Below are 25,223 nucleotides of genomic sequence, written 5' to 3'. Positions count from 1 at the left end.
ATTCTTCTGGAGAAACTGGCTTGTATCAGAAATAGTGTGGCCAGCAGGACTAAGGAAGTGATTGTCCCCCTGTACTCAGCAGCGGTGAGGTCCCATCTCAAATACTGTGTTCAGGTTTGGGCCCCTCACTACAAAAAAAGATATTGACGTGCCGCAGCACATCCAAAGATGGGCATCAAAGCTGATGAAGGGTCTGGAGCACAACTCTTCTGAGGAGCAGCTGAGGGAACTGGAGTTGTTCAGCTTGGAGAAAAGGCGGCTGAGGGGAGACCTTATTGCTCTCTACAACTGCCTGAAAGGAGGGTGTAGCGAGGTGGGGGTCAGTCCCTTCTCCCAGGTAACAAGCAATAGGACAAGAGGAAATGGCCTCAAGTTGCACCAGGCGAGGGGGCTGCTTGGATATTAGGAAAAATTTCTTCACAGAAAGGGTTATAAAGCATTGGAACAGGATACCCAGGGAAGTGTTTGAGTCACCATCCCTGGAGGTATTTAAAAGACATATAGATGTGGTACTTAGTGGTAGATTTGTCAATGCTAGGTTAAAGGTTGGACTTGATGATGTTAAGGGTTTTTTCCAATCTAAATGATTCTATGATTCTATGACTTCCTAAAGAAGTCCTGTCATTTGAGCTATGCAGTCTGGTCTACAGACTAACAGGGAAATATGAATATGTCTGTGCAACCTGCAAGGACTAGATGAGTAATAAAAGACCGATTATAGGTAAATGTGACAGAAGTTATTATCCAATGTTCCATGAAGATTATTTTTTAACAATAGCATAGGGAGAATAATGCAGAAAAACTGGGACTGAACAGATTAGGATATATTTTATTATTTTTAAAATCAATTTTAGAATCACTCATTAGATTGCACCACATTGTACTAAATGGTCACCTGACCATCAGTCCATCAGATGCTGGAAATTTATGATGAACAGTTTTGAGACACGTTAGTGAATGTCTTCATTTGCTTTGAGTTTAAAACCTCATGCAAGTTGTACTGAAATTATATTTCTCTATAATGTGAACATTCTTATTCAGTGTGCTCAGTATGACCAATATTTTCTGCATAAAAATTTCTCCTGAAAGCCCAAGTCTTCTCCAACTTCCATCTGAGGACTTAATCAAAAACTACATAAAGTTAATGGGCTTTACTGTAACACCACAGTCCCTTCACTCACAGTTGTTTCCTCACAGTGGTGATGCATAGAAGGTGTTTAATAACACTGGCAACACCTTGGGACAGGGAGTGAAGAGGACTACTCTCATTTACAACATCAAAAGATGCATTAAAAATGACAATGTGGTCTGTATTCTAAAATTACCGTCCAGCTTCATCAGATGCAACATGGAATATTTGAGTTTTTTAGTGTAAAACTAGAATCACTCCAGTCACTGATGCAATTGAGTGCATTGCATCTGTTCAATCAGGAATTGCACAGATACAATTCCTATTTGGTAGTAAACTTAGCACAAGCTGTGCTAAGACCAGACTAAAACTTTGTAATAACCTTCACTTTCCCATTTAGCATCAAATATGATGTTTATTGAAGCCCAAGTAATCCCTATGCCTGTTTCGGGGTGCTGATTAAGAACCAAGCTAAGTGCTACCTACTGAATTGCTAATATTTGTTCCTAAAGGACTTACAGCCTAAGTGATACGTCCAGGGTTTTGATCTAGCTTGTACAATACAGGATTAATAGCATTAGCAGTACAGCCATTTTAATTTTCATTTGAACTTGTGACATGCATGGTGCTCTTCAAAGATGATTCAACTACAGTATCAATCTGCAAATAATCTGTCAAGGTTTAGGCTGGGCTAGCCACTAAATGAATGACATTATTGCTTCCTTTTTGATTTATAACATATTTGAACCTTTAACTCTAAAATCTGTGTGTCTTTTCAGTGTCTTTGATCAAGGTGATTTTAATTCATAAACGTCTTCAGAGGTCAATTGTAAGCTTTAAATTTTCAGTACAACCTTTAAATTTTGAGTGTTTCCTACATGCAAGCTTTCTGTTGAAAAACCTTTCCATTTATATTAAATAGAGCAATGATAGGAGGTGTTGCTATATCAGTCACAAACTCTTCTCTCCTGTTTCAGGCTTACACTGGGTTTCATGGTTAGCTGTGCGTTCTTGTCAATGTGGCTCAGCAACACCTCTGCTGCTGCCATGGTGATGCCAATTGTAGAGGCTGTAGCTCAGCAGATCATCAGAGCTGAAACAGAAGCTGATGCACTGGAGATGTCTTGCTCTAATGGCTCCACCAACCCCGCACTGGAGCTAGACGGTAGGCATGCAGTGCAGTCTTTCTTTGCCCACCTTCACTCTGCAGCAGGATAGATATGACATGAAATAAAGTTGAATGCCTAGGGAAATATTATCATTACGTGCTTCATTGTGGTGAGGGTGGTGAGGCACTGGATTGGGTTGCCCAGAGAAGTTGTGGATGCCCCATCCCTGGAAGAGCTCAAGGTCAGGCTAGATGGGGCTTTGAGCAATCTGGTCTACTTGGAGGTGTCCCTGCCCGTGGCAGGGTGGTGGGAACTCAATGAAGAGAAGAGGAAGAGGAAGAGGAAGAGGAAGAGGCTGGCTTGTTCAGCCTAGTAAAATGAAGTCTGAAAAGAAATATGACTACAGGCTACAAATACACTAGGAGTTAAATACTAGCAAGAGAAAAGAGATCATTAAGCTTGTTGGGGTAATGCCGGGAGAACAAATGAATTTAAATTAGTTATGTACACAGCTGGATTGTAAATTAGGAATGGATTTCTCATCAATAAAAAAGTAAGACTTTGGGGAATAGGAGCCATGAAGGAGTACAGCACAACTTAGCTGTTTTTAAGACTGGCACTTGTAAATGTATTCATGGAATGATGGGAAGTGGTTGCATGAAATGGGACGTGCTGATGGAGCCTTTCCAGTTTTGCTCCCTTAAATACTTATCTGTCTTTCCACCAATATCTTACAGAAAATGTAGGAGAATGTCAAAGCAGTGACTGGAAAGAGAAAGAAAAACAAGTTAATGGGTAATAGTTATTCCTTTACTAAATTCTGCTCTAAAAAATTCTCTAAATAGAATACCTGATTATTACAATATATACCTTTGTTTTTCCAGATATGACAATGATGTGAGTGTTATTGTGTGCACAACTGAAAAGGAAAATGAAAAAGACAAGGAACAGGTACCTAAGATGACTTTTTTTTTTTTTTAAGTGCAGGTAATGTGTGTTTAACCTAAGTCTCACTCCTATGCAACACCTAACAATGCACAGCCAGCAATGAATTCATGTGATTAAGATACATATGTGTAGATACACGTACACATCCAGTTTGCATATTTAGTTATTTCATTAGTGGTTTTGTGCTTCCAGTGTATTATATGAAAGTTAAACCAACCTCACCAGAGAACAAACTCTATATATCAGGAGTATATATATATATCAGTACAGCTAAAGGAAGCTCCTGTGTGGAGACTGAGACAGCTCAGACAAAGGACTTCAGGATTTGACTTTCCACTCTTCTCCTTTGAATGAATAATCATAGTACCACTGTAACAGCAATGCAGATCACACAACACATGGCTATATTGCCACCAAATTCTCTGGCTGTTCTGGGACATCCTTGAATCCTGTTTTTGTGCTTGATGATGAGCCTTTCTTATATATTAATTGGTGTATATTCTTTCTAAGGAAAACCTACCACCTGCTGAAACAAGGAGAAAAAGCAGAGAGGACAAATACAGTGGGGTTTTTAAAGTGATGTGCTTATGTGTTGCTTATTCTGCTACCATTGGAGGGCTGACCACAATCACAGGAACGTCAACTAATCTGATTTTTGCTGAGCACTTCAATACGTAAGAGACCATATTGAATTATTTTTGTTCTTCTTAATCCAGAATTTTAACTGTTCTTTCTTGAGCTCCCACATGGCTCCCCAAAAATGCATTAAAATCCTAACTCTTTGATTTGATATTATTTGATTCTATTACTTCCTTTTTGTTATTTTTTGCTAAGGAGGTAAAATGAAATTGCATGGTTGTATTTGTCTTACACTGGAAAAGGCTATAAGTGATCACTCAATACATGAAAAAGACGACTATTATTTGGTTAAGTAATACTTTACTCTTCGCACAGATGCATGGAAAAAGGTAGGCTTTTCTGAGGAGGAAGACACTACTTAGCCTGAATATGACAGACACTATCTGGCCTTAAAGGACTGCTATTCATTTCTAAGTACAGCAGGAGCTACGTTCAGGTCTGCTTAGCAAAGTGCATCAGGAGACTTTCAGGAAGATAGTACATTGTGAAATGACAAATTTAGGTCCATTAGTCAAAGAAAATGTGAATACTTTCAAACCAGTCTCAAATTTTGCATTCAACAGGACATATTGGTTTGAGATTATTAAAAACATTATTTAATATTCCTTTTCTTTTCTAAGTAGAACCACTTTGAAAAGAAAATTGGCAGATTTCATTCCAAAGTTTTTGAAAACCCAATAGTTCTTGCTGAACTTTTTTTTTGTTCTACAAACTACTCGTTGCCAGAAACATTCCTACTCCAATTTTAAAATGGCAAAGTAAGATATAATCCTTCCACTACCCTCTGCCCACTATTCTGTACTGCCTATGGCAAAATGGTGATAGATTTTCTTCCAACCTGTGTTTCATGAATGGATTAAGTTTGGCTTCAGCATGCTGCTATAGAAAACTGAAGTGATGCAGTCGATAAACCAGCCTGTGCTAAGAGAATAGCAACAATGGAAACAGTATGGAAATTATAACAGATTGCCTGTTACTGGGGCCAAAGAACTACACAGGGCAGACTATGACATTATAAGTCCTTCAGGCTTAAACTTCCAGACACATAAGCATTTCTGGTTCAAGCAGGCTTCACACTCAAGCGCCTAGAAGAATTCAGATTGATTACTAGGGGTAAGAACTGTTCTTGTTCATTTCCCTGCTGTTGTAGAAAACTTGAAGAGAACTGGCCTGCAGCTGGTTTTTCAGTTTGTCTTAGCTGTTAACAATCTCTTCAAGAATGCATAAGCAGATTGTTGCCCTCTCACTGGGTCTTCACCCTCTGCTAGGAGCACGGGCTGTGCATGGAGTGCTGCAGGTGTAATCCAGTTTTATACCCCACCAGGATTTTGCTTAATCTTTACACAACCACTGAGACTAATCCTTAACTTAGGCTGAATCTACCACCTAACTGTGCAAATATTTTTAACTGCCTTGCTCCCCTTCTCCTTAGAGGCTTCGTTTGTATTTATGCCCTGTCTGAAGTGGGAATTAGCCTGTTAGCATTACTTGGACACCTTTGCAGTCTACCTTCATGTATCATAAGCATTTGAAGGAGGATAATGCAGCAAAAAAGCTGTACATACAGCATATTCCTGGTTTTCCCGCTCAGTGATAAAACACTTAAAATGGCACTGTGAAATTCCATATTCCTTATATCGTTCTGATTTTAGTATTAAATAAGCTGGAATCAGTGTTTACTGTTCTCTCCTTCCTGTTTTTTCATTTGTCGCATGAAGATGAAGGTAGTGTATCTGTGTTAGCACTGGAGCCTGTATGTTGCTGGGAATTCTCAGCCTGCTGATCATTTAGGAAAAGAAATTTTGCTGTGATCAAGAGGGCAGAAGCATCTCTGTCAGTGAGATCAGCTTCCATAAGGGCTCCTTTTCAAGACACATTTGTCACTTACCCTCTCAGGGTCAACTCTATTCATTCTTTAATTGTATGTAAAAGGACACTACAACATAGGGTCTAGAATATAGACTACTGCAGAAAAAAAAAATAAAAAGAAGAAAAAAAAGTTTTGGCTAAGACACTAAGCAGACATTGTCAGTTAGTAGGCTAAGGATTAGTCTGCTCACACTGCCCATAAGATACCCAGAAGACTTTACTGGCCAGGGAAGCATCAATGAGGGTGAGTTGGGTTGTTTCTCACTGCTCCCTAGAACAGATCCTTGATGATGCTGAGTGCCTTTCTTCTGACTCCATATTTATTCTCCATGTTTTATTTATTTTTTATTTTATTTTATCTCTTTCCATATTGGTGTTTTTAATCTTGAATCCCTCAAGCTGCTGCAGATCCCCATATCAGTTATATCACATCTGCAGTTTTACCTACTTAATCTTACATAGCTGTGGAGACTTTCTCACAGCTCTTTCCCACACAAAACAGTTTATTCAGTGCTGAAAACCAAGGTTCACAGCAGGGCCAAGGATTGTAGGAGCACAGGCAGCTGCACTCGGAGGTGAGGGAAAGGCTGTGGAGAGGTTAGAGAGAGGATGGGTTACCAGACAACAGCGGGTCGTGGAGAAAACTCATAGGAGTTCTCCCTAAGGTGCTTGAGAAAAAATAAATCCTACAATGCAGCCTTTCATTCAGGGTCACTGATGAGTTACTCAGTTTCCTCAGTCCTATTCTGATAACCAACTTTGACCTTCCAGAAACAAATTTTGCCAACGTAACATTATTTTCAACCTAAGCACTTTTATTAAAGTCATAAATGCAATAATCTTATCTGGATTCATTCTATGAGCCAAATTTATTGGTGTTTGTAGCATTTGCTGGAAAGAGTTTGTTGCTATTGGTACTGAATCACTGTAAAATACGGGTTATTAAAACCAATCACACTTTTTCAATTTCCAAAGGAAATAGGTCCAGAAAAAAGTTCATTGTGTCCTGTTCATTCTTGTCTCAGGCAAGACCTGTAGCAGATAGTTCAAGAAAAGCAGATAATCCAACTAAAACTATATAATAGATAATTTTTCAAATAATTTAATTTGACTATCCAGTCTACCCAAGGAATATTTTCTCTGGAGATGAAGAATAGCTGATTTTAATATTAAGATTACTAGAAACAGTTACATAGATATTCAGCCCTGTTGAAATCTGACCACAATAAATTAACTTTTTATAAAGGGATTGACTCTTCAGTATAAAGTTTTCAAGAGCTTGTCTTGTTGCTCAATAAGGAAGTATCTCACATAATTCAAGAAAGAAGATCATGAACACTTTTGCAAGTGGTAAAATGCTAAGTCATTATGATGATGATGCCACTTTTTTCCTATCTTGGAATTTGTACATTCAAAAATTGATGTGGCTGATTGCATAATAAAAGCCAAATAGCCATGTAATTAATAAATTATATATAATTATAATAGCACAATGCCTGTTCTTGTTCCATTTGCACTCTCATCACTATGTATAGTTGCAATTAGATGCAATGAGAGTATCACCTCAAGGAGTAGCAATTCTCCTCAAGGAGTAGCAGTTCTAGTTCAGTTTCAGCTGATGCTTTAATAGCTATATATGCAATCATTGTAAAAAATATAGATCAATTCTAAAATTTGCACAATACTTGAGAAAGCATTTATAATAAACATTTACTGCCTCAAAGATCTATGTGACCATCAGAATTCCTTTTTCTTCTAACAAGGCCTGAAACACAAAAGATTAGCCAATAATCAGAAATATTGGAACTGGAATTACAGCCTTTGCCTGGATTTGTTATTTCCCTTCCATCTGATTTTTGCATCAAGGAGGAAGGTTGTTCAAAGAAACTAGAATTTTCTGACTTAGCATTAGAAGCTCTCCCAGTAAAGCCAGAGGAGTTCAAAGGAAGAATAACTTCTGTTCATAAAGTAAATTGAAAAACAGGATCCATTTACCTGACCTTTTTGCCTGTCTGGCATCTATCTTGTTCAACTTCAAATTAATTTCTTTCAGAAAAACAAAGCCTATTGCTCCTATTCTTAAATGTACATGGCAGGGAGAGTTCTGGTTGAATGACCAGCATCTAAACAGTAGATTCAGACAGCTTCAAGGAGACAGGATGACTGGAGAGACAATCCACCTAGCAAATGAACATTTCTGCTTTTCCTGGAAATTAGTAATAATTTTGTTTCTAATCAGTTTTGAATCCCTTATGGAAGCTTAATAATGCAAGTCTCAATATTGTCTCCACTGTTGTCTTCCAAGTTCATTGGAACCTCTTCATTTCAGTATATTTTCTTGTGCTGAAATCTCCTCTCAAAGAACTGCTTTTCTTCAAGTTCTGTTTCTTTGTAGTCCTAATGGTCCTTAACATCGTGAGTGGCCCTTCCTTGCCTCCTGAACTCAGGTCAGACACGTCTAGATCAGTGTCAGATCCCCAGACCTGTTGCTGATCCAGTGCCCAAGTAACTGGCACAGCTGGTTCCTGTAGGGGTCACAATCATCGGGAACAGGATGGGAGGATGAGGAAGAGAACACCAGAGGCCACCTCCTGCTGAAATCAGCTGCCAGCCAGAAGCATCCTCTTGCAGCAGCGTTTTCTGGCACTTCTTACAAGTCTTCATTCCTTTGCAAAGCTCAACTGAACAGTTTTTTACTTTTATCCAGACGTTACCCAGGTTGCCAGTGCATCAATTTTGGATCCTGGTTTATCCTTTCCATCCCCATCACAGTTATTATTCTGGTGCTCTCCTGGGTCTGGCTCCAGTGGCTTTTCCTTGGGTTTGAGTAAGTAAATTTTATAATCAATAAAACTAAATGCTGATGATGTAAGAGAGATTTTGTAGCAGGAGTAAATATTGCATCTAAATTTAACAGGCTCAATAGGAAGATAATGCAGCAACAGTGATTTTGTGTCCTTGATTAATATGGATGAGTCTCTGGATGGGACAAGAATTTTCTAAAATAAGGATCCTTGACTACTCAGCCCAAAGTGAAAAGTCCATACTACAAATTATGATATTCCCTTAGAATATACAGACATCATCATCAAACAGTGCATGTGTGCAAGACAGAAGAATATTGAAATTTTTCACAGTTTGGTCTAATACTGGAACATCTATAAACAGGGCGTTGCCCTTCACTGAAGGGATTGGCTTGAATACTTGAGCAATATCTGTGTTATAAACTGGATGATTATGTTTGTAAATGTGAAGTAAAAAACTTCAACTTTTCCAAAATTTGTATGTGTTGGTATGAAAGGTTTTTCTCCCCCAGAGCTTGTGCTTTTAAAGTTTTTTAGGGGACAATACTTCTTTTGGGCTGATTCTTCAGAACCTTGCTCCTCATGAGTTCACTAACCTCTGCCAGAGATAACAATGGGCACACCTGTCTTCCACAATTACATGGCCATGTAAGGGCCAAGAGATGAAAAGTGAGACTCTCTACTCTTCAGCAGATTTAAAATAATCCTACACTTACCACTCCTTATGTGAACAGTTACTGTTTCATTTTTCTTGATTGTTTCATTAATGTTCTTTTTAATACTACATAAAGGTCTTAATCCAGGATGAAAACCTAGCTCGTACCAAATAGCCTGCCAATCAGTTTGCAGGCTACTCATGAGATACACATCTTTTTCATTACAAAACAAAGTAAAGCAAAGTCATAGATGACTTTCATTAAATAGCCAGGTCATGTATTTGATTGTTTCAATTAGTTCCCATGATTGAAGTTTCATCCTTTCTGGGCAAATGAGCTAGACAATAACAGCACACATTTTGTTGCTGCCTCTGCCAATCTCCCATTGAGCTTTGTCAATTAATTCCAATATGCTCGGCTTGGTGTGTGATAATTGAATGGGAGATACTGTATTTTAAAGTGAAAATTTTACTTTGGTAAAGTGTTATTGGTGACTGGAAAAGTTAGGCTTTTTTTTTTTTTTTCCTGTATACACAGTTAATTCATTGTTCAATATTGCTGATTTACATTCCAGTTTTAAAAACATGTTCAAGTGTGGCAAGAAGAAAACAGCTAGAGAAGAGGCCTCAGCACAGGTGATTCGGGATGAATACAAGAAGCTTGGATCAATAAGGTATGTCAAACTATGGGTCTGCAAACTAGAGTGAGTATATCCAAGTGCAAATTCAGGAAAATGTATAACCCATTCTGTTTCTGCTATAGCTACCCAGAAATTGTTACACTTGTCCTATTCATTCTAATGACCCTGTTGTGGTTCACCAGAGACCCTGGCTTCATCCCAGGATGGTCTTCACTTTTCCCAAAGTAAGTAATCTTTTTAGTACACCAATGAGAACTGTACTGTACCTTAGCTACATACCTTCTTTTCTTCTCAATTAAAAAAAAAATAAAAAAATAGTTTCAACCCTTCCAAATATTCCAGGCTGAAATTGTTGAAAGCCTTTGTAGTGTATACAGAAGAGGTAAACTCCAGCAATTTCAAAGATGTATGTGTGCAATATCTGAAATGTGATAAACCCATTACAGGATAAAATACAGTGCCTCCTAAGAGGATTTATGCCTAGTTTTTAAACTTGATCCAATGAGGGACAATGCATAATGATTGATGTTACAGCATCCTACTTCCTCATTAAATCTACAAGTTCAAGAATAAATCTTTGGTTAGAATTTTTTGATCTACAAACTATAGTGGCTTCTGCACTTGTATCCATACTGGCCAACACCCCCTGCTTTGACAGCCCTAATTAATGTTATAAATTACTATCTGTTAATACATAACTCTCTTAATGTCACAGTTCAACTAACCACCAAAATGCCAGGATCTATCGTGGAACAATTACTTTTTTTTGCCTTCAGCTGCAGCTTGGTTTTCAGTCCCTTCCCCAGGATCACCTACACTTTTTTCCCTAAGAAATCAGTTCCTCTTCAGGAACTTAGAATGCTGTGATATCTCCTGTTGTTTTGCTGTAATTACTGTAATTTCACTTCTGTTCTGTGATAAAGGTCTGAGTTTTGCGCTCAATTACCAGGGAGTAGTTGCAGGATTGGGAGGAGCAGGACTTTGTGCTATTTGGGCCCTTTTGGATTTAACATTTATCACTGGGTGGGTCAAAGGCCAGTGTTGGACTTGGATGGTAATTTCCCATTTTGTTTTCCTTTAAGTGTGTCATAAATGACACGTGAACATACATCCATCATGCCTCCTTTCTTTAAATATACTCCCACCATTCAGGCACACACACACACACACCCCCCAGTACTCTGCCAGAAAGTCTGGTAGGAGATATTACAAGAATGAATTGTAGACCTTTGAAGATTTAAAGTGCAAAGCAAAAAATTTTGAGTAAAACATAGCATTAAAAAGTAAAGTAAAAACTAAAATTTTTTTAAATTATGTTTTCATTATCTAAAGAATTGCAAAAGAACACCTTTTCCCCCTATAACAGCAGCAGAGCTGATGATCATTGTCTCATATGAAATGTCGTATTCTTGAAGGGGTTTCGGAGTGTTGACCTAATCAAGTAATCAGTCAGCTAAGCAATCAGGCTGGCTTTGTTTCTCTTTCTGCTTCACATTAACATTCAGTGCTCATCCAGCACCGTTTAACAAGATACATCTGATACTGAAAAACAGACATTGTAAACAATATTTCAAATTTGGGACTTATGGCTCAAATGGGTTATTTCAGTCCAAAGATCCCCGTTTTTTTATTTAAAGTTGTCTGTTTGCTGTTTTCTGAGGATTTTGTTCACTGGCAGAGAAAAGTAGAATACTCTCATAATAACTGTGTTTGCAAGTTCTGCATTGGGATGTTCCTTTGTGGATGTCCTCTAATATTTTCCTTGGAAGGGAATGCAAGCACGTGTCATGTCACATTAGGCTGAATCATGTTATAATTTGGGTGAGGTAACCTGAAGAGAGACAAAGCTTGTATTACTCCCTAACAAAACTTTTAAAGGAAGAGAATATTCTGCCCTCACCTATTTCTAGACAGCTTTAATTTATCAATCAATTGCATTAATTGACATAAAACCAGGCAGTTGGGTTTTTGCTTTCCTGGACAACAGAAAACTTACCAGCCAAGACACATGAGTGGGGCAAGGAGCCAACAGAGGTACAGCTGGGAGTGAGCCATCTTCTTTAAAGAAGACAGAGAAGCAAACAGGAAAAAGAACTCAAAACCCAAGAACTGTGGTTCTGTCAATGGTTACACTGCGGTCATCACCGTTATGTCCAAGCAGCTTCTATCAGTGCACTAATTGCAGGTTATATCTCTTATGCGGGTGTTCCCCAGTGCCTCTGTGTACAAAATCATTCAGTGTTTTGGATTTACATAGACTGATAGGCATGTGCACAACACTCCTCAGACAACACAACATGTTTATGTTACAGGAAACAGCTGTAAGGAAATATTCTCTGCCCATAGAAATCTGATTTCTTATCAGAAACCCGATAGTACTTATTTTGCACGGGACATTCTCCCACAGTCTCAAGCCAGCCTCAGGGAATTTTATCACCTGTACAGATGATCTTTGTCCTAAGGAATAACTGCAATGTCAGAACTATAAATAAACTTGAGACCATCCATGGCCAGTGCGTGGGTCTTATTAGGTATGATTCACAGCACTCCCAGAATCTTAAACCAGAAGAACCCTCAGGTCATTTTTTCTGACATGCTGAAGACCAGAAGAGCTACACAGTTCTCTGTATCCTGGTGTAAATTTATTTTGCTAGAATGTGAATACCCAGAAAGCAACCAGGCCTGATTTCAGGGTGACAAAGCACAGGATCTTCAGATTTTGGAATTTATCCCTTTCCTTGATAGTCTGTCCTGGTGGATAGCAATCTCTGTTGCCAAACTAAACAAGACAAACTCGCACCTTGTTTTCTGTCTGAGTATATCTTCTAGCCATCTGGTTTTGTCTTTCCTGCTGGATTAAAAACTTTTCTGTGAAAGGTGCTTTAAGGTTATACTTATCTGATTATATGGTATAAAAAAAGATACAAATATATAAAATATATAAAAGATATCTTTATCTGATTACATCCTATTACAAGCTTTCTTTTGACAAACAACATGGAATGCTTAGTTTTGCTTGACAAATTTTCACCACTCTCACTACCTGTGTTCATGTTCTCAGCCTCTTGCATGCATCCTCACAAGTTACTGAATATCCCTTTAAAACACAGACACTGATTTATTTATCTTTTTAAATTCCAGCAGAAATGTTGGTATTTAATGAGGATACCTCCCTGCTTTTTAAGGGCTCCTTTTTTAAATGTTAGCCAACTTTTGATCCACATTTATGCTGTATCAGTATTGTGTAGAGCTCATTTTTAAGTAGCATTATCAGATACCTTTCAACCATACACTACGTTTACCTGTTAATTTTCCTTAAGAAAAATTTGTGAATCTATTAAAGACTAATTCTTTACAGTCCTTCCCTGAGCCCCATTAACTCCCTCTGGAGGCAGACAGCGGGACGCTTTAATAAGTGTTGTATAACACTACAGAGAGCAGCACAAGGTAAAACCGCCTGTTTCCTCCCCATCTGTTGACAGCAGAGGATTACACATCATTTCTGTTACAGCAGTTTCCTTCCATGTTCTGGCTTGATTCCAGGCTGTAGGGTATTAGCTTCAGTTAGAGGAGTTTGAAGTTGGCCTTTGGCCAGAACTTTATGAACCTCATAAAAACCAGAAAGTTCAACACCGGGCTTCAGTTGATTACAGCTGATGTATGCAAGGTGGGCTTCCCTCACGCTGCCTCAGATTATTGCCTGAGTGTATTCTTTCTTTTTTCAGTATGGTTTATTCTTTTCTTTACTTCCAATACAAGGGCACTATGTACTTTTGCCCACAGCCCTTTTCTCTACAACGACCTCAGCTGGAGTCACTCTGAGATCTCCTTAACAGCTTTTTTGCTTCCTTATAGGACAATCAGATTTGCAGTGTTATAAGCAGGTAGAGGTTGTACAAGCAATTGTATTACAGCTGGGATAAATGGACTTTGAATAATGTTTATCTCAAAATTTGGTAACGATTGAAAAGCTTCTGTTTGGAATGGTGCCACGTGTGTCTTCATAATAGGAGGATGTTTTGTGCGTCTCAAGCAGGTTTTCTGGTAGTGGTGTTTTTTATTATGGAATATTACGCTTTTATGAGCAAAAGAGGGTACCTCCCTAGTTCTACAAGAGGAAGAGCAAAGTCCAGCACATGGGGAGGAACAATCCCAGGCACCAGTACAGACTGGGGGCCACCCAGTTGGAATGCAGCTTGATGGAAAAGGACCTGGGGGTCCTGGTGGACACCAAGTTGAACATGAGCCAGCAACGCGCCCCTGTTGCAAAAAAGAGAAATGGTATCCTGGGTTGTGTTAGGAGGAGTGTTACCAGCAGTTCAAGGGAGATGATCCTTCCCTTCTGCTCATCACTGGTGAAGCCACACCTGGAGTGCTGATTCCAGTTGTGGGCTCCCTAGTGCAAGATGTGGATATCACAAAGATGATTAAGGGCCTGGAGCATCTATCCAATGAGGAGAGGCTGTGAGAGCTGCGACTCTTTAGCCTGAAAAAGGGAAGGTTGAAGGGGCACCTTGTCAATGGTTAAAAATATGTGGGAGGGTGCAAAGGCTCATCTCAGTGGTACCCAGTGACAGTACAAGAGGCAATGGGCACAAACTGGAACATAGGGGTTTCCTCATGAACACTAGGAAATTATTTCTACTTGTGAGGGGGACCAAGCACTGGCACAGATTGCCTAGAGAGGATTCTCTGTCCTTGGAGATACTCAAAAGCCATCTGGACATGGTCCTGGGCAAATGGCTCTGGATGATTCTGCTTGAGCAGGGGGGTTGGACCAGGTGACCTCCAGATGTCCCTTCCAAGGTCAACCATTCTGTGAAGATGCAGCTGCCTAAAAGAAAGTAGCATCATGAACTGTTTCTGTATCTAAATCTTGCCTTCCTTCAAAATTCCTAGGAAGTCTTAAGAAAATGCAGGATAGGATCCTCGAGAAAGAGTTTTTCTGCTCTTTAGACCAAGTGCATCTGGTCCTAGGCTAAAGCTGATACATAGGCAGAACCCTCTGCCTCAAAAACATGATAACAAAGTAATAACTTGCTTTTAAAAGGTGTTCTCTGTACTAGCAGACAATAGGAGGCAGGAGGCAGAACATATTAGAGAACCATTTCAACTTCTATGGCTGCTTCATTTTGTGACAGTGTTAGCTAAAACTATGCTGGTTGTAGTGTCAGTGGGCTATGCTTATTAAGGCTTTTTGAATCTCACCTAAAATTGCAAAGGGATCTACCAGGTTATACATTTGTAACCTGTAACTGGGAGAAGATTTTCTCCTTTCAGTTAAAAGCCCTGGTTTAATATAAAACCTTAAGCTGCTGGGAAGTTATGCTTGGACCCACTGTAGCTGCATCTGCAGAAGAGCTTGAGGTTGAGAGGACAAATATATTCATTCAGGAACACTTACAGAAGAACCTAAAGAAAATAGAAAAAAAATAATAACAAAGCTTCAGAAAATGTCAGGTTTAACTTTCTTCAGCAAAATTCTTATTCATCTGAAATAAGACAGACTGGGATATGCCACCACTTAGCAGTGTGTAACTGAATCAGATAGATGTGTTAAAATGGCCTTAAAGCTCAGATTTGCAGTTTACCTGATCTTGGGGCTACTCTGTTCAAGTTAGAAGGAGATCATATTGGATTAAGAAACATTAGTGCAAGAAGTTCTCAGGCACTGGAAATGACCAAAATAAACATTGCCTTTGTGTCTATCAGCCTAGTAGTGACAGCCATAGGAAGATGGTAATAAAGCTGCCTTCTCTGAGCTACAAAACCATCATCCTTTGTGGGTATGCCCAGTGCTCTTCAGGCCTTTTGGACTGAATATATTACAGAGCATATTAAAGTTATTAAATTTATCATTGAACTGTGAAAATTAGTTATTTAAGCATCAGTTTTTTCCAAATATTCCCCTCCTCCAGCTTACTTCTGTATGACAAAGTAACACATGCTTACTCAAGGTGCTTATTTATGAATTTAGAGGGCTTGCATCTACTATTTCTACAGATGTGGTGATAGACCTTGTCTGGCTGCAAGATGGCCACCTGGTTGCTCTCTCACTCCCCCTTCTCAACAGGACAGGGGAGAAAATAAGGTCAAAAATATTGTGAGATGAGATAAAGCCTAGGAGATCCCCTACCAGTTACCATCACGGGCAAAACAGACTCAATTTGGGGAAAACTAATTTAATTTAATTGCTAATTAAAGATAGAATTGGATGGGGAGAAACAAAACCAAAAAATGAAACTCCTTTCCCCCACCCCATTTCTTTCCAGGCTCAACTTCAATCCTTCATTCACAACTCCTCTACCTCTTTCCACTGCACCAAGCAGGGTGGGGAATGGGGAGGTTGTGGTCACTCTCTAGCATCTCCTTTCTGTTGCTCCATCCTCCTCCTCCCTCTTTTCCCTTGCTCTTCCTGACTACATATATTTATGTGTTTTTTTCTTGTTAACTTCTCCTTAGGTATAAAGGCTATGCTACAGATTCAACAACTGCCCTAGTGATAGGCATCCTGTTCTTTATTATTCCAGCAAAAACTTTGTCCAGGGCTTCAAACGGAGAAAACAGTTGAGTATATTTTGGTGTGAATTTTACTACAATAAGGTATCTAAGATGCAACCATATGTATAGCTTCTTGCACTTGCCGGAGGAATGTTGTTAAATACTAATGTTACAGTTAGTTTATATATATAAAATACAGGATAATACCTTACTGGGATATAAAGCAACCCTGGCCTAGAAGTCAGTGCTAATACTTAAGCAATATGAGCAGCAGAAGCTCTGTGCAGGAACCTGCTGCCTGCAGCCCACTGCACCTTTCCATTGACTGCAAAGTTTGGGATCTGAATAGAACTGTACAGGGCAAGGTTGGATTTATTTTTTGAAAAAGTTACTGCTTATTTAAGGTACTCTATAAAATTTGACATGGTAAATGAGTCCATTCTCATTTAATTTTTCACTTTCAAAATGGAATTTACCCTGATTAAAGGATACCTCCGGCTTATCCTCTTTATGCATTCAATTCTGCTGCCGAAATCAATGACATCTAGGGTTTCACGGGGAATGCAAGATCAAAACGTAAATGAGTCTAAGTGAAATAGCATTTGCTCAGCAATCTGTCTGAATAGTGTAGTTTTATTGAGAAAATTAAAGGCATTGATATCCCATAGCTATCTCCCACATAGCAAAGGAGGAAAGAGGGACCAATGCTCCGCTGGTGGAAATAGTTGTAGCTCTTTTGTCTTCAGGCTGTGACAGTTTTCACCAGCTAAGGATCTGTCCCAGGAAGTACAAGTTGTTGACGTGAAAGACTTTCTTCATGTTATAATGATGAGATTTTGCCTTTGACTATTTCCAGTATTTCCCAAGAACTTCCTCAGAGGGATTATTTCCAGATGTTTTTCTGTATGTTTTCAAATGTTGGTGGGGGGTTTGGTTTGGTTTTGTTTTTTTTTTTAATTTTTTTTTCTTTAGCTGCTTTTGGTTACACTCCACTGATTACTTGGAAGGAATTTCAGTCATGCATGCCCTGGGAAATAGCTATTCTTGTTGGTGGCGGGTTTGCACTGGCAGACGGCTGTGAGGTAATGCAATTTATAGAAGATACTGAACAATTAGCATGACCCACATCAGGAACAATTCAGACATTCAGTGAACTCACAGTTATTCTCTTGTTTTAGCAAGTTATTCTGTAGCAATATTGAACACAATAAATGTGACAAATATTCAAGACATTCAAAAAGCAGACTTACCAAAAAAATAGTTTACTTTGACTTCAAAGACTATGCACAATGATGACTACTGCTTTTTATTTAATTTGAACCTGATGGTGGTAAGAATTGTGCAGACACACTATTTCCAAAGCCTTAGAGTTAATGTCCCATGTCATTGAGGTACCTCCCACTTGGAGCCCTATTACTGGCTCCTCCAGTAAATCAAGATTGTTTGGGCCCAATATGCATATTACAAGTTTCTGATTATGACTCCTCTAAACATCTCAGAGGTGCAAATATAAATAGATGGAACATAGTTTGCATAAGTTCCTGTAAGACACCACTGCATTAAAAATTGTGCTTAAAAATATGTAGTAGGGATATGAAAAATATTTCAGGTATTTTCCCATTTACACAAATACTTCAAATTCAGCAGATGAGTAAATTGCTGCTCTATACTATTTATTAAAATTTCTTTTCAATGATTTGTAATATGTAATCATATTGTTATATTCCTTATGCAGGTTTCAAAACTTTCTGAGTGGGTAGCAAGTAAATTGACCCCTCTAGGATCGTTACCCCTGTGGCTGGTTATCCTGATATCATGCCTTATTGTCACTTCAGTGACAGAAGTGGCCAGCAATCCAGCTACCATTACGATATTTTTGCCCATACTAGCTCCTTTGGTGAGTATAACACAGGTTGTTTTTAATCAGAATCTGTTTTATCATCCATGTAATAATACAGCTGCTCAAAGCAGCAATTTTCACAAGTCTCCATAAAATACTTCATGCATTTTTTTGCTGTGCTGTGTTGTGCATTGGACACTTGATTGTTTAGGGGATTTCTTACAAGAAAGGCTGAGAATTCAGTAAAATTAGGTGACAGTTCAACACTTAAAAATTGACACTGCTATTCCTATTTGTGAATAGTCAACGCACTTAAAAATCTCTCTTAGTGTTTCTTCAGGACCATATCTTCAGTGAAAATGGTTAACACTGCAACTTACCAGCTGTCACTACAGAGAAAAGTGGTCTAATAGATGTGCTTTATATGTAATTCTTATTTCTTCTCTGCTTAGCTCAATTGTGTCATTTCTTCTCATCTTTATAAAAACATCCAGCTCTTTCTTCTTTTTCAAAACTTACTGATCATCTTCTAGTCTGTAGATTTTACTCTTGGCCAGCCTAGACACATACTAATGCCATTTCCCTCTCTTAGAAAGAAACCTCAGTCCTCACTTCATTGAATCCCTCCCATGTATTATATAAAAATTCAACTTTATCATCTTTCTGGCAGTGTTTTGCTTTTAGTGTCTGTGCAGTGCCCAGACTCTTTGCAGTAGGCTTACTTTATGGACTCAACTACAATTAGAAAACATCAGGTGTGAATTTAAAGTTGTGTAGCTATTCTGCATTAGAAGAACCACTTTTTTCCTCTCAAGTATTCCAAGATATAATCTTTAAATTGAGTTATCAGAAAAGACTATTTTTCACTGTTTAAAATGGTAGTTCTGTTCACAGTTCACTTGTAATATATATATATATATACACAACATATATATAATCAGTTTGTATTTATGTATTTCATTTGGCAAATGTGTCCCTTGACAGCTGTTCTCTCTCTTTTACTTTATGACAGGCTGAAGCCATTCATGTGAACCCACTTTTCATTTTGATACCTGCTACCTTGTGTACTTCCTTTGCATTCCTGCTTCCTGTAGCAAACCCGGCCAATGCCATCGTATTTTCATATGGTCATTTAACTGTTATGGACATGGTGAGTTTTAAGCAAAGCTCCCTAAAGGAGATTTTTAGCATTTTTAAAACTTTCTCCAGTGTCTTGATGGCAGTTTCTGCTTTCTTTTTCCTCTCCTTTAGGTGAAAGCTGGTTTGGGCATTAATATCATTGGAGTTGCTGTAGTTATGCTTGCAATTATGACCTGGATAGTGCCTATATTTGATCTCTACACTTACCCAAGTTGGGCACCAGACATTTCTTATGGAAATACCACTGGGCTGTAAAAAAAAATCAAAAATCCTGGGGATTGGTTTGTATTGGTTTTGTTTCTTTTCTTTTTCACTGACACGTGGTGAGTCACTTAAAATATTTTTTATCACCACAATAGGGAACCACATTACTATAAATGCCATGTTTCACAGTCCCAGAGGCTGATGATCCAGTTTGAGAGTCTAATCAGGAAGAGTGCTGGACTGTCTAGATATCATAAAATTAGATCAAGCTTCTAATCTAGTTCAGCTAGCCTGAACTTTTATCTCTTCATGTTATGAAGAAAAAAATAAATGTTTATAGCCATTATCACTGGCAGTTTGCCCCCATTCTCAGGGTAGCAGAGTAATGAGATTTAAATGTTATTATTTCAAACACATTTTCCTACTATTTGCTAATATCTGGGGTTTGTCCAAGAACATAATGGTTTTCTGCTTTCTAGATTCAAATGCTGTTTGAATGAAATGGTGTTGATCACAAACAAAAGATCAGGCGTGGGATTGTCTTGAAAACATAGTTTACAGACCTGTCAAAAAATGCACGGAAAATGGAGAAGAGCAGCATGACCACTTACACAGCACTTTATCTGTTAAGCACCTTGTAATTTGGAAGGAGAATATATACTTAGGCATATGTTTAGTCTACCTCCTTCCAGGACCGCACCGAAACATGTTGTTGTTATTCAGTATTTTTCTGGATAGACAAGTATTGATAGATCAGAGTTGATCTATATGAATGGAGACTAAATTATCATTACGCCTCTCTGCCAAAAGTAGAGATATATCTCCTTGATTAATGAAAGCACAAGATAGAATGATGAAGATGTGACACTCAATCCATCAATGAAGACTACTACAGTGCAGCTTCAACTGGAAGTTCATGGTCTCTACAGGACAGGTGGCAGTTTAAGAGTTCTAGACTGTGTTAATGTTGGAAACACAAAACGGCAATGTAGTCAAAATGGAAGTTTGAAGTTCAAAGATCTATTCAAATAATGATGTTTTATATGGTTGTTACATGTTTTTCACTGTGAGGACTACAGGATTGTTCTTTTCATCTGTTGGGAGGACTAGTGACAATTTATAAAGAGCGTTTAGTTAATCGTTGGAACCAAAGCTGCATGTATTTACCTTGGGTCATCCCCTGGGGCACCTTTGTGATGGTTGTAAACCATAATCTGTCTTTTATTGTAAATTATCCACTTTTCCAAACAACAACAACAAAAAAGCTCTTTTGTTTTGATTAGATGGTTTACATCTATTTTTGATAGTGCATATTTAGAGATGTCAGTCATGACTTTTATAGTGCCAGAACACAGTATATGGGATTGTTGTATATGTAGTTTTTTCCATTAGCTACTGCTTGCAGATTCAGCTGCAATGAGTTATTAAAGAAGCACTTTTTCTTAATGATGAAGGTTTTTTGTAAGTAATTGTTATCTGTACATGCCACCATACTTTTCATCCTGAAGGCTGCTGCTATCTCTTTAGGATGGCTATCTACCTTTTATTTCCCTTTTTTTGTATTTTTTATACAGTGCTTGGCAGAGTCAGGCTACATCCATGACCAGGCCAATCAGGAGCTGCCAATATACAAGTGGTTCCCTATACAAGTGTTTAACTGATCCCCTGTAGTAATGACTGTGATTACAGAAATGCAACACCTGGCCAAATGAAGCCTCTAACTCATCAGGTACTAGAAGGAAACGCTTATGCAAGTAGCTAACCCAAGACATGTGTCTTGGACTGTATTATACGGTGTCTTTCAAGAAGAATGTACAACACAGAAACAAGTAGCTCACCGTTTATGTAGGCTTTTGGTCCTGCAGGTATAGAGAGGAGAACCAGCTAAGAGAGTGTTCTTACTTTAAGGTTCCCCGGTATTGCTTTTCCAGCTGTCAGTAATTTTCCAATTATTCAAGAGTGCTGGAAACAGTGAATCATAGAATATTTCAAGTGTAAGGGATTTCAGAAGACCGTCTCATCCAACCTTGATCAAAGCAAGGTTAGCACTGAATGCAGACCAGGGATTTGTTTAGTCACTTCCTGAAAATCTCCAAGATGCAGACTGCACATCTTCCCTGGGTAATGTTCTCCAGTGCTTTGCTGTCCTTGTGGTGAAATGTTTTGTCTTTAAACATATGAACAAACGTATATTCATTTTAGTGGAATAGACTAATTTTTCCTTCCTTTTTTTGGGACAGAATTTTTTCTAGGTGTAAAACTGGTTGTTGTTTTTTTTTATTGAAACATGAAAAAGGGGAACAATCCTCTCTGTGACCTTACATTCATGACTCCCAGTGGACATGATGTTTTCAATCTCCACTGGTCTGTCTGCCCTACAAAGTATAAAGTATTATAACCATGTGGCAACTGTTTTTCAGACAGAGGAAATTTGCTGACTGCTTATGAGCTGTCCCCCAGTTTTATTAATGTTCATGGTACGGAATTGGCTGGTGTAACCTCAGCCTTGAATATGACATTGAGGTCTGCAGAAGTCCATGAATGCACTGCTCTGTAAAATCATGCTTTGACACCTGTATTCTCTCCTCAAGTTGCATATCTTCATGGAAGAAAATAATGATTATGCACCATTTAAGAGAACTCTTTAGAAGTTGTCAGCTGCAGTGTAAGCTGAAGCTCGATTTGTGCCCAATCGTTTTGAGCTGTTCGTTTGCTCTACGTTTTGCTTTATTCATAGGATCATAGGTAATATGATAAGAAAGGCCCTCACATAACACAGACCACCGAATTTCCCTAGACTACGTTTTCAGGACAGCCAGTGTGACAAAGTATTTTAGTAAATAAAAAAGAAGATTCAAATTGTTTAACGAAAGATGCACTTCTAAAAACTATTTTCACTACAACCTGTGTATGCAGTGGATAATACGCAGAAAGAGAAGGGAGGGATTTGTAATGAAAGTTAGTTAATCATCTGTTGGGCCATGTGCATTTATAAGGTATCAAAATGAAACACAGAATTATAAATAAACTTACTGTCAGTGACCAGTATCTTAACTGTCATAATGTGACAATTAGTACAAAAGTGAAACAATCAAGCATGAGGTTTTGAGAGACTGTATCTTGTAAGTAAACCAGTCATGAATAAAGGAGTTGGTAGTAGTGGGAAAGTAGGGTTCCACCAGGATTTTTTTTCTCTTGTTTTGCTAAAAGTTTAAAGAACAGGTCAGACACAATCTCTGAGCTGAGTTGTTATTATTATTGCTGACTTATTTTTAAAACTTTTAAGAATCTTTTAAGTCAAAATGAACAACTCTGCAGTGCGGAGACTAATATTGCTAGAACTTCCTCACCTAAGAGTGTTGAAATGGAGGAAAAAGAGAATTTCAACATCGTTGGCTCTCTGTGTACCCGATGGGGTATTTGGCTCTGACTGCCAGCACTGAGCACCGTGCTGGCTGCCAGCACAAAAAGTGCTTTTCATATGTCACTATTATAGTCATTGCTTTGTCCAGAGTTTGTGTGTAATGTGATGAATGGTGGAAATGCATCTGTAATTATTTTAAGAGTTGATTAATATATGATGACTGCATTAACTATTTGTAAATTTCTTTGTGCATAATTTTTATATAAAATAGTGTGTTTTTTCTTTGTCTCAGCCAAGTCTAATTAGTCTACTGTATTAGTACTTAAGTAATATTTATGACTTACTATTTATTTGTGGTGTCATTCCCGCTGAATTAAATGGATCCTTTGCCCTGTATTTCATTAGGGGAGATATGCCAGGTCATTGTTCTCCTTTTCTATGGCCATGCTGTATTTAATACACTTTTCACTTTGCTTTTGGAAGATGTGCTTTTTAGATTACCAGAAACCACAAAACAAGTGAATGCTGGAAAAAGCTTCTTAACTGTTCTATTACTACAATGAGATAGTCAGATCAATCTTGCATGGAAATCCTCTTATGTACTTTTGAAACGAAATATCTGTGTTTGTTTACTGCAAGACTCTTGCTTGTTTAATGCCACCCAGCCTGTAGCCCGAGGGCTCACTGAGGAGCACAGCAGCTTAGGAAGAGTGTAGCAAAAAAAAAAAAAGCCTCATACCCTTGATCTTACAACTTTTTGACTAGGTGTAGACACCAAGCTGGTTTGCATATTAATTACAACAATCAAAAGACTATTGTATGTTATGTGCAGTTTCTGGTAGGACCAGAAGGCTTCTAGTGACCCCTTAAGATGCAGAGATGCCCGTTGCTGGCCCCCTCTCCTACCCTGCCGTTGGCAGCCCACAGGAGGATGCCAGATGCCCTGATGATGACACCTTGTTGCCCCAGAGCTCCCAAGGCTGAGGATATTCCCCAGGGGCAAGGTCTGCACAGATTTCAGTTTGTTTTGCAGCTATTAGTGATAAATCATAACTTCAGTTACCGGCTTAGTTCATTGTCTCTGCAAAGTTGATTCGATGATTTATGGTTTTGAACAATTAGTGAAGTCTTGTCAGTGTTATTCCTTAATATTTTTGCCTTGTGTGTTCGGAAGCTGTTGTATGTTACTTTACCTGCACAATATTCAATTTCTGTACAACTTTCCTTTACAATGCTGTTCTACTAATTTTAAAACAAATATTTCCCAAATGCTGTGATGTCCAACTTGCATTTAGTGATAAATTATGAAGAGCTAAAATTGTGTTCTTTCTTATCTGTCAATAAAAGTGCCTGAGATTTCTTAAGCCCTTTGTATTGTTATAATATCTCAACATCTGATAAACATGGCAGAGAAGAGTACTTGCTGAGAATAATTTAAACCTACTGGATATCAAAGAAGTCCACTTTTAAAAGCATTCAAAATGAAGAAAGTAGGAATTCTGCTCTCTGCTAAGTTCCTCTACAAGCAGAATAGATGTATCACACTCTAACTGCTTGGTGCCTCATTAGAAGATCAGAAATCAATGCATATGCCTGTGCAAAACAGTACCTGAGTGGTTGGTGCTTGATTCAGTGTCCCTTGAAGTCAGGAAAAATCATTTTAGGAAAGGGTGCTAGAGCAGGCCCACAAGGACAACTGGAAGAGTCACTTCCAAGCATTTCATTTGACCATCCTTCGATGAAGAGCCTCAGTTTCTGACACATTCCGTTGTTGCAAATGTGGAAACTTGGGTGTCAGGCTCCAAGAGCAGGTTTCAGATTGTTATCCCAAAACCTGTGTATAAGGTATGGGGAAAAAATAATTACCATGTAAGGGCTGAAACCAGCAAGCTGATACACCCAAGCCAACCAAAATAAAATGCTAATGAAAAGAATATGCCTGAAACTCTGTTCTTAGGCATCAATCCAAGGGCATTTCCGTGCGACCTGCTTCCTTCACTTACAGATTTCTGTTTCCATCCTGCAGCATCCTCTATGATCATGGGAAGCATGAAAACTTTTGTGATTCCTCCTCAAATGCTGGCTGATTTGAACCCACAGCTTTTATATCCCAAAAGAGACCCCAGTGTTACCAGGCATAAGATGCGTTCTCCTCCTGACAGACTCCGTGTAGCCAAATTCCTGAGCCCTGAAAGCATAGCTACAAGCCCATAGCATGGGCAATGAGCTGTGAGGGGAAGGTCTGGGTCTGGCAATTGGGACAATCACACTTTTGCCCTCTCCCACTGGTACCCCTTCAAGGCAAGGAGAGACCTTCACCCTGGGCAGCTGAGGGTGAGAATGTCTTGCTGCAGTTGGATCATGGTCCCACACCCCACAG

The 25,223-nt window shown here is 38.6% G+C and overlaps 1 protein-coding gene across 1 annotated transcript in view; it reads left to right on the top strand.

Moving 5' to 3' along the window:
• The window catches only part of SLC13A1 (solute carrier family 13 (sodium/sulfate symporter), member 1), a 60,802-nt gene extending 36,595 nt beyond the window's left edge, over nt 1-24,207 (top strand). Inside the window, exons 5-16 of the mRNA XM_014963242.1 lie at nt 2,107-2,294; nt 2,976-3,033; nt 3,123-3,189; nt 3,697-3,860; nt 8,402-8,521; nt 9,729-9,827; nt 9,917-10,018; nt 16,257-16,360; nt 17,268-17,377; nt 18,031-18,192; nt 19,148-19,285; nt 19,387-24,207. Of these exons, the coding sequence (XP_014818728.1) occupies nt 2,107-2,294; nt 2,976-3,033; nt 3,123-3,189; nt 3,697-3,860; nt 8,402-8,521; nt 9,729-9,827; nt 9,917-10,018; nt 16,257-16,360; nt 17,268-17,377; nt 18,031-18,192; nt 19,148-19,285; nt 19,387-19,530 (1,456 nt within the window). The 3' untranslated portion in view covers nt 19,531-24,207. The remainder of the gene's footprint in view (nt 1-2,106; nt 2,295-2,975; nt 3,034-3,122; nt 3,190-3,696; nt 3,861-8,401; nt 8,522-9,728; nt 9,828-9,916; nt 10,019-16,256; nt 16,361-17,267; nt 17,378-18,030; nt 18,193-19,147; nt 19,286-19,386) is intronic.
• The last annotated feature ends 1,016 nt before the right edge of the window (nt 24,208-25,223 follow it).

This window comes from Calidris pugnax, unplaced genomic scaffold, assembly GCF_001431845.1.
Source record: "Calidris pugnax isolate Ruff unplaced genomic scaffold, ASM143184v1 scaffold44, whole genome shotgun sequence".
Lineage (NCBI taxonomy): Eukaryota > Metazoa > Chordata > Aves > Charadriiformes > Scolopacidae > Calidris > Calidris pugnax.
The sequence above is the reverse complement of the archived record's forward strand: the minus strand, read 5'-3'. Positions and strand labels throughout refer to the sequence as shown.